Source organism: Lonchura striata, chromosome 1 (genome assembly GCF_050655825.1).
Source record: "Lonchura striata isolate lonStrDom1 chromosome 1, ASM5065582v1, whole genome shotgun sequence".
Taxonomy (NCBI): domain Eukaryota; kingdom Metazoa; phylum Chordata; class Aves; order Passeriformes; family Estrildidae; genus Lonchura; species Lonchura striata.
Window position 1 is genome coordinate 81,172,398 of NC_140703.1, and position 16,531 is coordinate 81,188,928.

A 16,531-nucleotide genomic window follows, 5' to 3' on the forward strand; every position below is an offset into this window, starting at 1 on the left:
ATATTTACACAGTTTCAGTTTGTGAATATCATGCAGTCCTTTGAACAGGTTAACAGCAATGAAGGAAAAAGGTAATGATTTCTTAAATAGACTGTTAAGACTGTGTTTATATTCCCAAAAGGATTGTGGGTTAATCAATTTGATTTGTAGAAAAGTAATGAAAAACAAGAATATCAGTTCAATACCCAAAGTGATTTCTGAAAAATAGACAGCCTTGCACCTAGACAATGCAGGACCCGTGGACTTCCCTGAACTGCCAAGAAGAATTAATTCTGAGGACAATATCATAGGAAAGCACAGACACGTGTCTTGGTCTGCTGAAACTCTGAGCAAGGCAGATCATCCAGTGCTGGAGCTTACTGGTGGGAGTTTGTCCTGGGTTGACTGTATGATGCTTTTAACCCCAGTCATCTGTTCTGTTTATGCTGAATAATACATTTTGCACCTTTAAGGCTTGTTCCAGGAGTGAAGTGGGAGGAGAAGAAGCACAGAGTTTGTTTTCAGAAAGTGCACTCGCTCCACATTCCTGCTCCTGGACTGTGTTTGCGGACGGACAGACAGCGCGACAGAGCTCTCCTTTGCTTTTAGTTAGTTTTAGCTAGCTGAGGCAGAGAAGTTCCCTGGTCTGTGGCTTTTCCTTGTCTCCGGACCTGCTCTGGATGAACCCCAGAGCAGCAGCAGCAGCACCCGTGGCCAGCGGGCCGGGCCTGGGCAGCGGCATTGCCAGCGCCGGAGGGACTGAGCAGAGACTGAGCGAGCCCAGCTGCAGCCCGGGGAGGGGGAATTTTCTGAGTTTGTCTTCTCTTTTAGAACTGCAAGAGGTTTTATTGTTTAATATTGTTTAGGTTTTCTTGTTTAATAAATGTTTTTTTTCCACTTTTCTCCAAGGAGGTATTTTTCCTGAACCAGCTTGGGGGAGGGGCTGATTGAATCTGCTTCCCAGAGGAACCCCTTGGGGGGTCGCTCCCAAATTTGCCCTGAACCAGGACAGATTGATGTGGTTTCTTAAGGTTTGGGAAACAAGTCCTTTATACAAGCACAGATCTCCATTTCAGTTCCACTGTGTTCCACAAGTAGGAGATCTAGAAATGACTTTGGGCACTAGGTATATTAGGAATTATATCTGAGATTATGGGCCACTCCCACATCTGCCAAAAATCATTAGCTGATCTACTGATGGGTATTCAAAAAATGCTTTCTTTGGAGAATTAAATTACCTCTGTAGATGCAGTAAAATCTAATCAGTGCATTTTCTGAACACGTTCCCTAGGTCTCTGTTTCTTATAAATATTAATGTACAAAATCAGGGGCCAAGCCATCCCAAGATTCATACACCCTATGCATAAATTTAGAAGTCTTAATGTGGTATTAGCACACAGAAACAGTAAACATCACACTTGGTTTTTAATACATTTAAATGCTGAGTATTTTTCAGTAGAATACTCCCAAGGGACCTAATTAACCAAATGAAGATTTTTCAGATTAGCAAAGCAGCTAGATATATAGATGAAAATACAGGCTAAGAAGTTTGAATTTGCACCAGTGACAAGCATATGTTTTAATCTCTGTGCTTTGTAGATGCATAAGGTGAAATGACATTTATTTTCTTCTTTTCATTAGATAGCCCCAGGTTAGATAAGGTTATTTCACATAAAACAAAATATCTGTCAATCTTTCCATTTGTTATTATATTAGCATAAATTAAACATTAAACTATCATAACTAAATAACCTTCAATGCAAGAGAGGATGATTCAAAATTGATTGATGTCTGGCATCAGATAGACAAGATCTTTTCTTCACAGTTATGAGGAAATTAATGATAGTGATTTGTTTATCAGATGACAGGTAGAACAAAATAAAAATTAAATTTGAAATATCATAATACTAAACAATACAAATCAAAGATGTCCAGTAAATGAAAATGGCTTCATCCACTTAGTAGATTAGCAGATAAGTCTTTCACAGAAATCGCTTTGGCAGTTTAATTCATTTATCAAAGTCTTAGAAAGGCTGTTTAAAACTACTGTGGCATCTATCATTGGAGAAAATATTTCAGTAAATACAAATACTACTCTTTATTCCAAGTGAGCTCATGGATATATCCTTAGTGCTACCATTTCTAAATGTTAGTCACCCAAAGCACACTTCTGTTGATATTTAATATGCCCCTAAAGGAAGGACCATGAACAGAGAATTTGCCACAATGACAAAAAAAAAAAAAAAAAAAAAAAAAATCAAATCAGGGTATACACATGATTGAAGCATTTTATGCATTCATAATAACTTCACTTTTTTCTAAAATAAATCCCACTGAGCAACAACAGTACTAACAGGCATTTTCAAAGAAGAATTTAAAAATCAAGAATATTTTTCAATGTTTGCTGACGTGTTGGTATGTGTGCATATATTGTGTATATCTATTTACCTAATTCACATTAGTACCTATCTGTAAAAGGTTAAATGTGTGTTTTTAATTTAAAAACAAGTATCACTAGTTTTTTCTGCCTCCTGTTTCAAAGATGGGAAGACAATTCCTTTTCGTATGTAAGTACAAAGCAAAACACATATTTATTCCAAGACAAACAATCTTGCTTTTACTGCTCTGCATTAAAATTTTGTACATATAATTCTACTCTTCCATTGAATTGCACAAGACTGATACAGATGGTTTGTCACATCTCTATTAGCTCATTTTTCACAATGCTCTTGTGATACTCTGTATCATTTACACAAGGTTTATTTGTCAAAATCCCATAGCACCTTTCTGACAACAGATGTTTTGAAATTCATCCTATTTTGCTTGGCAAAGACTTATTTTAATGGATTTGACAGTATGATTTCAGTGACAAATTCACTGGTTATTTAACTCAGTTTGGAAAACCTAAAACCAGACTCTGATAAATGTTCATTTTGTAACTCTTATAATGTATTTTAAAGCAATTACCCTTATAAAATGTGGTTTGTTTGGGTTCTTTTCACAAATGATTATTCACTCAAAACTATCCGGCATAAGATGTTTAAGTAACAACTTTGGCTTGATTGTTTCTTCAGTTTCTCTCTTAAATAGAATGCAACTTTAAATCCACAGGTATTCCATGTATCACTTTGTGCATCAGGAACGTAGATAGTAAAAGCTACTACAGTATTTTTTTCAGCAGGAATTCTTACAGATGAGCAGTAATTCTGAGACCTTAACGTAAACCAATGCATAAATATCCCATGTCTCATCATGAAGGAAGATAAACTCAGGGTCTGATACTGCAGATTTTACTGGTGAATAACCCTTGTTCTGATTGTTCTTGCTGAAATGTTCTGTGTCAGTGGTACAGGTTAACAGCGGAGTTATCTTCTAATTCAGTTCTCTTTTTCAGTAATGTGACAAGGTGCCTTATAAAAAATGAATTAATGAAAAAGGATTAATTCAAAAGTCTCTTTAAAGCCCCTTCTCACCTAAAAAAGTGTTTGGCATATCAGTGCTGCAAGGTAGTCCTCTCCTTCTCAAATGGTAATATTGTTAAATACATAGTTTTCTCCCAGAAAAGACTGCACAGGTGGTCAAGCACAATTGCTATTAACAATCCCTACACTTGTTTTCCTGAAGAGTATCACTTTTTAAAAAACACCATCATAAACCAGATACTCTAATCTTTTAAAATACACACAAACTGCTTTGAAAAAAAAAAGCCACCATAGATTTTGCCACTGACATTTTCCTGCTCATCTTCGCTGTATCCTTGTACTATCTAAAAATGGCAAGATTTGGCTTGCATTAGGAGTTTCAACAAACAATTTTACCGCAAGAAAGCAATATAAAAATAAAATTGTGTGGACTTTGTTGATTTATACTTTTTCAAATGTGAGCCATGGAAAAGAAGGAGGAAGCATCAATCAGGAGAGTTCCCTAATTATGCTTAAAATGATCTTCCGACCCAACCTAAAGAGGAGCTGTAGTATACATACCAAACCACAACACATGATGGCATTCTGTATCATGTAACAGAAGGTGGTTTGTACTTTATCATTGACTGGTAGGTATTAGCCATGTTTCAAGTGATACTTAACATTTTCATTCTTCACAATATAATGCATTTTTTATAAAATTACTTGTTTCCTGAGGACATAGAGTAAGTCATCACCATTTCTGAATGCTGTTGAATACCACAATTTTTAAAAAAAATTAGCAAGTCACTGCAACACCATTTTACTCCTTTTATTTCTAGGGTTCTAATACAAAGTCCTGGATAGAATGCAATCACCAAGGTACCAGTTTTCTCCATTGACTCCTGGTCATCTACCCTGAAGAGCTGCCTGCAAAACCGGCTGGTCTGCAGGTCAAGGCCCTGGCTGGGAACGGGCAACAGGCACCTGGGTACCCACAGGGATGCCGAGCTCTCCCACAGCTGCCGGATGTGCCTCACCTCTCACTGTGCAGCCTGGGAAGTCACCGAGCAGTGGGGAGGAACCCCTTCACTACAGCCAGGCTGCACCTGCCAAAACCACATTGGTGGCTCAGGGAAGGGGCTGGCTACCGACGGCCACCGGACACCCGAAGCGCTGTGCGCTCTTTGTCCTTCAGAGAAGCACAAGCGAGACGGGGAGGTGCGGGGCGGCGGGCACGGCTCCCCGAGGGGTTTGCTGCCCACAGCACACCTGTCGTGACCCGCTCCGGAGCTCCGGAGCAGCCAGCCGGGCAGCAAGGCTGGCCCCGGGGGTCTCGACAGAAGGTCGAGCCCTCCGCCCGCTGGCGGGGAGCCGGGAGCCTCCGGCTGGCAGGAGCCGGGGCGGCGCCCGGCCCGGGAAGTTTCTCGCCACAGGTTGCCCCCTCCCGCCCGCCCCCCGGGAGCCCGCGGGCGGGCCCGGCCACAGGGACGCACCTTGGCGCCGCAACCGCCGCTTCTTGAGCCCGAAGATGCGGACCTTGGAGAAGATGTCCACCAGGTTGCCATTGCAGAGCCCGCGGTTCTTGTTGGGGCTGTTCCGCCTCCTGCTGGCCGAGGGCCGGTCCCAGTGCTGCTCCCTCGCCTGCCGCTTCTGGCGGATCAAGCCGCTGGCGATGGCCGCTGCCATGGCTGCTCGCCGGCTCGCCCACGCCGGGCAGGGAGGAGGGAGGCGGCGAGGTGCTCAGCCCCGGCGGGAACCCATCCCGAGCCCGGGCGAGGGCGAGCGGGAGCCTCCTCCGGCCCGAGGCGCGGCTGCGGAGGGGCACCGCGCCGTGCGGCCGCGGGAGCTGCCGCCGCCGGGGGTCACCGCATGGGTGCCCCGCCGTCCCCCCCCGCCGTGTCCCGGCGCAGGGCACCTGCTCGGGCGGGTGTGTGCCGGCGGGCTGGCGGAGCGGCGCGGCTCGCAGCGAGCGGGACTCGGGGCAGAGCCGCGCCCGGTCGGCTCCGCTCGGGTCGCGTCGATCGGGTCGGGTCCGCCAGGCAGCGTCGCCTCCCGGGGCTGCCCCTCAGCCCCGAGCCGCCGCCGCCCGCTCGCCCGGCGCTGCCATCGCCACGGCCGGGGCGGCTACCGCCGCCTCTTCCTGGCTCCCGCCTGATGATTGCCAAGTGCTTCAGAAATCAGCATCTGGAGAGAGCAATCTTCTTCTCCGGGGAGAGCTGTAATCACGGCTCCTCGGTCCCACCCCGCTCCTGCCTCCCCTACACACGCACGCACACACACACATACACACACACACACACACACACACAGAGGCACGCACCGCTGGAGCTTTTTTTGTCCTCCCCAAGGCGAGGGGCGGTGAGGGTGCAAGCGGTGGAGGGGGGGGGAATGGGGAAAGACAGAATCAAAAAGCACAGGGGGAGAGAGGCGGAGGGACGGGGTGGTGCTGATATGGTTTTCTGGTGGGAACCGGGAGGTTCCCGGTGGATCCGCCGCCAGCTGCCTCTGCCCCCCGTTAGGTTTCCAGGTGGCTTCGTGCGGGGCTCCCTTCCCGGGGAAAGAAGGAGGGCCCTGCGCGCTGCCAGAGGGGCGTATGGCCCTCCCCGTTCTCCTTCGCCCCCCCGGCACACCGAGGATCCCTCGCACGCACTCTCTCTCCAGCTCCCCGGCGGCGGCTCCCAGCCGGCCGCCCCCGCCGCCCCCAGCGGTGACACCGGCACCTGTCCCCGTCCCCAGGCGGGGAAGCCTGAGCCAGGGCAGGCGGCTGAGCGACACCGCGCCAAGGGCGCCCTGCCCGCGCAGTCCCTCCGCCCGCCGGCCGGCCCGCCCGCCCTGGGCAGGGGCGCCCGCCGCTCCTCGGCCCGCAACCCAGGCACGCACCGAGCAGCAGGGCAAGGCTGGAGGGAGACGGGGTTCTGCTTCATGGGAAGGTTTCGGAGCCGTGAGCTGAGGGGCTGAGGGGACCTTCAACTCAAATACCGAAGGGATTACATGGGGCACCCACAAACAGCCACAGCAGGTGGATTTACTAATCATCAGCACCGTGTAAAATTACAGGCTATGTCTTGGAGCACTTAAGGAAGCTCCAGCCAAGCTCACTAGGCACAAAAGACCTGAGTATCTGCTTCGATAAGTTCACAAGTCACTGCAAATAGTAAATACTATGTAAAATAAGACATCTCACTTCTTTCCTTCCATCTTTTCCTGTTGGCTCGTCTCCCTTTTTAAATAATGGCCCAAAGTTTTTTGGATTTACTTTATGCAAGCCTAATGGTTAAACTTCCTGAAGCTGTAGCTAGCCAGAGGAAAGTAGAGGAAGAAAGCAAACAGCTACACAGAAAAATATTGTTAGCATATAAGGAAGGGCAGATGTTTGCACAGGCAATTATCATGTAATATCAATTTTTATACTGCTTTCAAAGTACTCTTATCTCTTGTTAGATAGTTTTGTGGGTGTCTTTTTTGTTTTGTTTTGGTTTATTTTTGTTTTATTTGTTTGATTTTTTTTTTAAACAGGCTTGGAAGTGTAAATATCCACCCAGAAAAATTCACTGTTTTGCAATACAGAAAACAGTGTAACTGTTCTAAAAACTATTCTATGCAAGAATAGTTTCTTGTTTCAGCAGAGGCTTCAGCTCCTTTGATATTGACCATTTCCCCCCCTAAATCCTTTAATCTAAAAAGCGCTATTTTTATACAGAGGGCAAAAGTGTATGGTGGGAACTCCAGTATACAGGGATTTTGTATTAATACTAGACCAACTAGGAACAGAACATGCACAATCGGATCTGGATAATACATTTTAATTCTATTTAAAAGTGTCTCTAAAGAGATTCAGCTAAGACTCATTGGATTTTCTATCTGGCAATTTTTACAGAGCAGCAATTTCCTTACAACGGTTACAATTGCCTTAACTAATGCAATTAGACAGGTGGTTATTAAAAAAAAAAAAAAAAAAAATCAGTGTAGTATTTTTGCATACTGCTTTCTTTTTCCTTCCTCCTCACAAGTGGACAAGACACGTAGTAGTCTTCCTTAAGACCTCTCAAGAGGGAAGCTCTCCTCTGAGAGCCGCCCCACCGGTCCTGCCCGTGCCCGGTTCCCTCCCGCTCTGTTTCTGCCCGCAGCACCACGGACAGCGGGGCAGCGCCCGGCCGCCGCACACGGACACCCCGTCCCCACCGCGGGGAGCAGCCCAAAGTCAGCTCGGCTTGGCCGCTGCCTGCAAACAAAGGAATGAATGAGAGGGAGTAGAGTGAAATAGAGGCCAGCCTCCCACTGTCTCCCATTTTCTCAGGAATGCAGAGGTATAATACATACGTATAACCCTAACGTTTGCATGAGAAACGCTCTCCAAAAAGGTGTGTGTCTCAAGCTCCTCTTAACAGCATCAAATGATGCTAAGCATTATATACTATCTACTACTATTGTTCCCTTCTATATTTTCCTTCAAATACTAGGCCTTTGACAAAACACTCTGACATTTCCCAACAACATGATGCTCAGGATGATGGTAAAGAAAAGCAAGAGAGAAGGTTGAAATGTGTGGTATCCTATAGACCTATAGACAAAGAGAAAATGTGTTTCTTACTCCAGAGATTAAAAAAAAAAAAAAAAAAAAAAAAAAGCTTTGTACTCACATCTTAGAAATGCAGAGCAGTTGTTTACATCTTGGGATTTTACAAAGAAAACTCAAGAGAGCCATCTGGTGTCCTAACCTGTGATAAAATGTGTACAATTCTAGTCAAAGTGAAGGTTCTGCTAACAGATGGATTGGACAAGTATGAACATACCAGTTACCTTAAGGACTAGGAACTGCACGAGTATATGCATTTAGAAAAAATGGACGTGTCTTAGTTATGACATTTTCTACATTAAAACAGAGCTTTATTTCTGATTCACAAAACTCTGGATATGAAAACAAATTAGTAAAAGCCAAAGATGGGAAGAAAAGATTTTCATTGCTTTCTACTCTCCCATCTATTCATTTCTAACTAGTATTTTATTATGGATTTCAGGAGTATTCTAAATAAAAACATTATAGAATCAGTACAATTGCTTTATTGGATTAATTTTATAGTAAAAAATTCAAAGTATATAAAGTGTGTATAAAATACTTGCTTTATTATATGTTAGTGTATGAAACATTATTATTCCTTTATTTTTTTCTGTTTTACTGGGAACAGACCATATTCCATTTTAGCTAATTTAACATGTAAATTGCAGTTTGAAATTGAAAGTTGCTGTTGCTTACATCAAAGTTCAGTATTAAAATAGACACCATTATTATTTACGTATGTGCATGTAGTAGATATACATAAAATGCTTTTATGAGAAATTTAGTTAGGAAAAATGGTATTCAATGCTTTGTAGTCTATCCCACCTAGATGCATAGGCTTCAAAATGTATAGAACTTAAAATATCATCTTTACACATTATGGAGTGTGAGTTTTTTCTTATTTATTTATTTATTTTTAACTTATTATATGCTTTTCAATAACTTGGATAATGTTACAAGCTGCAGAGTAATATCTGTTCAATGTAGTCATGAAAACTCTACAGAGATCTTCCTTAATAAACCATTTCAATATAAACAAAAATATCTTTCTACAGGTATGTAGTCATCTGTGCACACTCCACCCAAATTTTCTCCTCCTAGATATCCTGAAACCACTCTTGATATCAAAACCAAAACAAAATTAATCAAATAAAGTCCAAATTTCTTACAAGCATATATTTTCTACAAGTGCAGAATGTCAGAATATTACATTACTACTAAACATGTTTAAGTTTCATGAGCTGTGAAGTTTTTATTGCACTTCCTTGTGAAGAGTAGGGCATGCACATCTCACTTGTCCAGTTAAATACACTAGAAGACGATGAGGTAAATTCAGCTTACATTCTAGAAGTCATTTAATACAGTATAGTGAATTTAGATGTTCTTTCAGACTCTACATAGTTGAAGATTGTTTTGTGTCTTTGCAAATGTTTGGTTTTTTCCTTTGGAGGATGTTGTGTTCTACAGTACCAAAAGTATTAGCACATAACTCCTTATACCATTCAAAACAGGAAGGATGATCTAGGCATAAAAGTACCAACTTAAGCCTAACAATTGAAAGGCGTGCATAAAAGTACATTTAAACCACTGGGAGAATTTATTATTCCAAGAAGAGACATTTCAGGAATGCAGAAATTACTTGTTTCTAAATTGTGATGGATTTATTTAATCACCTTTGTGGTGCTTCTGATCAGACTGCAGACTGATTGCCAAAGTGCTGTTTCCAGCTGAAGTTGTGATTCTAATTTGTTGCTTTGGAGTAAACAAAAAAAAAAAAATATTGAAGGTTGCTGGTAGTTTTGGTGGACTATAGTTAAAGTGTCTAAATTCAATGTACATACTAAGACCCTTCCACTCCCCCAAATATCATAAGAAAATGTGATACAGTCCTACAAATATGATTATTCATGAAATTGAGAACTGATATCTTCCCAAGACACGCTGTGTGCATGTAGAGCAGGGATGGGTGCTGATAAGCAACAGCAACTTTCAATTCTTGATTTAATTTTCTTGGGGAAAAAGATGGAGCAAGAGAAATAATGCCTTGAACAAGGTGAATCATAACCTATGGCTTATTCTATGGGTTGGTAAGTGTTTGATTGTACAAAAATTAGTAAGATCGAAAAACATTTGTCAACTAAAAAGATCACATCTTTCATGAACAGACCAGTATGAACATCCTAAAACAGATAAGAATTCCCTTTTCATATAGCTTATGTGTATTCCATGTTTATAAGAAGAGTAGTATGGTATGTTTGTGAAATGAGCTGTTAACAGTTTAAATTAGGTCAGTTTTATATGTTCTTGTCTATTAATCTGGATATAATTCTCCTTATAAATTATTGTTAATTTCCCAAAAGGCAATGTACTATGAAGCACTGAAATTTAAAATCCTTAACACCCTGAACACTTGATGTTCATTGATAAGACTTCAAAGATCATTAATAACAAAATTTGTTTAACATGATAATATGTTTCACAGAATTTGGATTTCTATCCTTTCACACTTGTTCATGTCAAAAGCACTCAGCTTTCAGTCTTAGCATTCACAACGTGCTCAAGGAGCCAAAATCATACCTATTAAAATTTTCTAAATACACAGAAGGTCCTATGGAGTCACTTGTTTAAATAGGTCAGGTGAATCCATTTAATTAAGACAAAAGTAAGCTTCCAATATATTGTTCAAAGGACTGTACATATTTTAGCTAGCTTCTTCACAGGATTTGGCCTATGTACTCAGCTCATAAGAAAAACATTAAAACGTAATTCCTGTATAAGCAAGAATAAATTAATGCAAGGAAGTCTAGCATTAGATGACTGGTTATGCAGAGGATTATCAAAACATTCTATTCAAATACATAACACTCTTCAAATACATAACACCTACAATGCTGCCTATAGCAGCTCAAGTACAATATTTCTTCTGCATTGACCATTCACTTCTTTCACATATTGCACTCATTTCTTTCACATATTTCCTGAGATACATCCACAACTGAAAGGACTGAATACCTCTACGCTAGATATTGACTTACTTTTTAGACATAAAATAATTCTTAGATTGCTTGGGTTTACTTTTGCTTTTTTGACTTTGCTGTCCCCTTTCCCTTTCCAACGCTAAATTGCACAGATTATCCTGCAGTAAGGAGTCTTATGAATAGTCCTATGACTAGATATAGTCTTATGAATAGTGTCAAGTAAAATACCTGCTATAATTCAAAGTTTCATTTTTTATTTAATGGGCTAACTCTTCATCCTTCAACTGGGGAAAAAGGTGGATGATGATTCTTAATGCTATTTTTAAAAATTGATCTATCAGCCAGATAAGGTGTATGATTACACCTGCTAACTTTTAGCAAGGCTTCTGTGACATCTTTCATGACTCCTTCTGTGTTTAACTCTATCTTTCATTTACTTCTGATACCCCTTCTTTTGAGACCAGGTGAACAAAAGAAACCAGCTGGGTTGACAGTATCTGTGTAGCACACAGATCATATAAGGATCGCCAAAATAGTTCACCCAGGTCCAAAACTTAAACCCAGTAAGTCTCTTTTAAACAGTTAAAAACAGTGAAGGAAGAAAAACATTTAAAAGACACGAGATCATGTTCAGTATATAATCCAAAAAAGTAATTAAAATTAAATACATTGTGGCTTCTGCAGTGACATATATAATATTTTATCTTTACAAATGAAATAATCTCTTTAAAGAGAGATTCGTAATAACTAATAACAGATACACATTACCATTAATTTTGTTCTTACTAAAGCTAATAGTATATCTACCACAAGACTGCTTCAAACAAGGCTCTGGTGACACAGGCAAGAAAAAGGACTTTCATTAAAGAAAACCAAACACAAACACCACCTCCCCCCCACCACCCCCCACCCCCATCTTTAGTCCACACAGCTGCAGAGAGCAGTTTAAGATTTAGAGGCCTAAAAACAGCATGGAGAGCTTCTTCATTAATATGCACAGCTTAAGCCAACATCTGTTGCATTTACTTATCTAGGCACAGCAGGACTTGTCTGCTTTGCCTGACTTCTGAAACATGAAACAGACTTTGCTGTTATTCTCTCAAGTAATTGAAAGTCCCTGTAAGATAAGTCTGCTTAATTTTAGTCTACAGAAACAAAGGAAACACTGTCCCTAAGAAATTCAGTCTCTACAGTGAATTTGCTCTGGAGTCAGTACAGCTGGCAGAGCATGTAAGCTGCTCTACCTGTTTCATGATACTCTTCAGTGAGGATTTCCCTCACCTAGAATAATTTGCAAATTGATTTATTGCTTTCCATGGAACAAATATGAAAACACATGACAATATGCGGAAAAAAAGTGCAATATTTCAGAACCCTTAGAACAAGGAAGATGTTGGATTTTGACCGTACCACAGATATCCAGGAGAAAAAGCACTTTATATCCATTAAAATAAAATACTGAACAGAAAAGATAGTATGAACGGAGATGTAGATAAATGGCTATCTTGAGAAGCAGAAGAATGATTCCCCTCAAAATGCATCCAATAATCTTTTAAGTATAAAAAGTGATTTTTAGCAGTGACAGGAAGAACTGCAGCATGTCTGCCCATGTGCATGAATGCACACATGCACACACAAAAGCATCCACAACATTACTTTGTTTCTTGGAAGAAAGCATGAAAAAAACTCCCTGCAAAATAATTTAGGAAAAAATGGTCTTATTTTATGCTATGCAACCTAAAACTGACAGTGTGATTATCTTCACAAAATAACTTTCAGATAGTCATCTTTGTTTGCAATTATTCTACCATTTACATTTGAATAACTTTTGATTTACTTTGATACTATTTTTAAGACATTTACAAGGAAAAAAGACCAAAACATAACTAGCATCCTGTTCTTTTCTTGTTCAAGAGGGAAGGTTATGCAGTATTTCTCTGGGTACTGCAGGGAGAAAATGTAGATATAGAACAATTCTGGCTAATGCTACATTCATCCAAAGGGTAAGCCTTGATTCCCTCTCAAATCTAATCACACAGACATGACCCTTCCTTTGGGGTTCAGACAAAACCAATATTCTCTAAAAAAAGTCCCATACTGTGTTCCCCTCTCCAAACAAACAGAAAATTCAGTGCATTGTCTAATACTTTCATTGAATGGAATAAATTGATGACAGACATAAATCTCTGAAAAACAAGTATGGCTAACTTCTTTTTAGTTAATCTAGATTTTCAGAAGTATCTGTCCAGCTAATATAGTTTATATTAGCATAGGAACAGATTTTTCCTTTTTCCCCCTCAATGTTTCTCTCACTTTATATTAATTTTCTTGATGGAAATATTTTATTTGCATTGACACACTCACAGAAACCAAAAAAAATGCCAGGAGGAAACTTTTTCAGGAGGAAATATCAGCCTTTTCTTCTTACTTTGATAATCAGTTTAATTAATCTCTAGCTTCATCAGCAGCAGTGGTACTCGCTGTATCCGCATTTCCATTTTACTTCTTTCAAAACAGAAACATTGACTTCTTCTATACTTCTTTATGTCTTTAAAAAAGCCTAGCAACATCAGTAATGAATATTTTGGCCTAAGGAGAAGAAAAGGAATTTAAGGAGTTCTGCTTGCCCATTTTGTTACTTATATGATCTAATACAAGACAAATTTCACAGACTTTTGCTATCTTTTTATTTATTTTGTAGACATGATAGATGGAATATAACGAATACTAGAATTATTTTAAAATCCTGAAAATATTGGAGTACTTGTTCATGTTACTGTGATGATATTCCTCATTATTAGTTCAAGTACCATAGCATTTATTATTAGTGCTAAAGCATGAATACTTCTAATACAGTGACCTGATTTCACAAACCAGTCTTACAAAGTCAATACAAAATATCTGACATTTAAGACTTAACTGATCAAAACATTTCCACATCATATCTCTCTGAAGTGTAGTGCAATTATCTGATTTGCCAGCAGTGGACACTGTTTGTCTAGTTATTCACAGATATATTGACTGAGGAATATCTTGCAACATACAGCCATGTTTTTCTTTTATTCCTTGCATTGCAAGTAATTAAATAAAAAAATTTGAGTTATTTGTACCAGATACAAGCTGAGTAAAAATTGTGTAGTAGAAATATTTTTCAATATCTGTGTAATAGCATACTGTGCCTTAAAAAGAAAAAAAAATAAGTAACTTTAGGAAAACCAAATATAGACTTATTTACATGGGGTTGATTTTTATCTTAATCATAATAATTTCAAGTTTCAGAAGATATTCTGATGCAAAAAATAAACAATTATTTGCTTGTATTTTTAACAGAGTGATATTTATGAGATTGAAACTGCACCGACTTTGCATTTTTCTATTAAATTCTTGTAAATAATTACACAAGCAAGCTAAAAAATCCTAAGAAGAATATTTACTTCAGTATCCTGTACCATTCGTTGAATAATACAATTTTTCAAGCTCTGCAAAGGATATGCTTTACCCACTGATATTTTTACAGGGACTTTGAGGTTAAGCTGAAGAATAGGTTTTTTGTTAGGATGAAAGAAAGCTATAAGACCAACACAAAGAGTTGCAAAAGGTTTAGTAGAAATCAGCCTAGCTAGTTGGAAGACAGTTTACATTAATCTTAAAAATAGAAAGTAAGTCTAAGCACTTTAAAAAGCCATGCACAGGTTTAATCACATATATTATCTAAGGCACTATTACAAAAGGTACAGCACTCACCTACTTATCTCAGTATTCAAATAAATCATTAAGTTCCTCCTAAAATGCCTATCAGTCTAACCCTTAAATAAATACAGTTGTCATGTAAGAATGTCCAGTATCTTAATAGCATAATTAGCTCATTTTCTGCCTAATGCAGCTGAAACCTCATAAACAGGCCCCAACAGCCTGCTACCAGTACGTTTACACAGGACACCCACAGTGTCTATCAGAACCAATGCTTTTTGTCATATGAAAACACAGCTGTATTTAGTGGCAGTGATGCCTTAAGTTTTAGATTTCATGTTTTCCAGATTCTGTACTCATTTGTGTATAACTCTGAACTTCATATAAAGAGTTTGCAAGTTCTCTTCACAGTTCAGTTAGACAACACTAAACTTTTCCAACCCAAGAACCAAGGACACCAGTGCACTTCAGGCCCAAAAAATATCAACAACAGTGAATTGAGAAGAGCAATCTGGGAGGATTTGACCTCATAACCTCAAGCTGTAATTGAACAATTTACCCCAATATGTAAATGGACCAAAACTTATAAAAGTGTGTAAACTTGTGACCCAGCATCCATCTTGGCTGGAGCCACAGCCAGGACCTTGTACTGCCCAAGGCATATATTTCGAAGGCCTTTCAATAAGTACTTACCTTACTTCCTTTCACCCTGTCTAGCCTCTGTTCCACGTAGCCTCTCAAGGCATCAGTAGAACCATTTGAGATCTGCCTAAAACTAGTGTGAAATTGCCTCCCAGAAAGCTGGAAACTTCAGACACTGGTGTGAGATCTAGTTTCTAGTAGGCTGCATTCCAGTCTCTGAGAACCTGGAGAATCCATTTGGTCAATGACTTTTTCAGTCTTTTATTTTATGTAGGAGAGTTACTTAGAAGCCATCGGTCAGTGCACAAACAGGCAACACAGAACACTTGGACTGGACTCAGAGACTGCTAAAACTTCCTTCCAGTCACATCAGCTCTTCAGCCTTTGACAGAACACTTAAACAGAACACTGTCCCTTCCCAAACCTCACTTGTCCCAAGCCATCCGCCTTAAAATTGAACTCGCTACTGATGGACTAGGTTTCTCTTCAAACTCAATCCCCTGGGACACATTTATTACCAAAAATCTGTAAGCATCCCTTGTATTGCTTCTGTGTTCAGGTAGGCCTTGTATTTACAGAGACAAACGTAAATTAAAATTTATCACCCCAAGTCTCAAGGCTTTTTTCACTTATTTCCAGACTTAGCTTAAACTCTATGGAAACTTGATTTAGCTACAGATGTAGGGAGGAAGAGCTAAATTAATAGCAGGAAACAGCTTGGTGAGTGGAAGCTGTCTTTGATGCAATCCAAACTGTGCTCTGTAAATAATAAGTGAGAGGTTCTGGCTATGCTAGACTGACAAGGAAGAACAGAAGCCATTAGAAATAGAACAATCTGGCAGCCAGATTGCTGTGAACCTTAGCTCCTTTGCTAATATTCTCACTGGAGACAAAGCCATCCTTTCTGGGCCTTAAAGCTTGAAGAAAAACAATGTACATATCATAACTTATTGTGAAGAAAAGAGAAAAGATTTAAATTACCATGCAGTTTTACACATGTGGAATAGGGTACTATACCACTCTCTTAAGTATGACTCACATCAGTAAGGTTGTGGTGATTTTGTTTGTTATTGTGTCATACAAAATAATAGTGCTTTGATGCTACTTGCAATTTTTAAATTAACTTCTAAAACTTTGGATACAGGCAGATCAACTTTGCATTGAATCAATTTTTTAAATAAATGCCCTAATTAAAAAAAAAAAAAAGAAAAAAAGATGACCAACAGCAGCAGACCTGGATCTGAACAACATATAGATATTTCTAAATATAATGGTTGTCC

At 39.8% G+C, this 16,531-nt stretch overlaps 1 protein-coding gene across 3 annotated transcripts in view; it reads right to left on the bottom strand.

The window, feature by feature from the left end:
* The window catches only part of FGF14 (fibroblast growth factor 14), a 376,534-nt gene that overhangs the window by 119,917 nt on the left and 240,086 nt on the right, over window positions 1-16,531 (bottom strand). The window contains exon 1 of one of the 3 annotated variants that reach the window (XM_021530238.4): window positions 4,877-5,175. The exons of the other annotated variants lie outside the window; for them this stretch is intronic. Coding sequence (XP_021385913.1) covers window positions 4,877-5,069 — 193 coding nt within the window. The 5' untranslated portion in view covers window positions 5,070-5,175. Of the gene's footprint in view, window positions 1-4,876; window positions 5,176-16,531 lie in introns of those variants that run through there. 3 annotated transcript variants of the gene reach the window in all.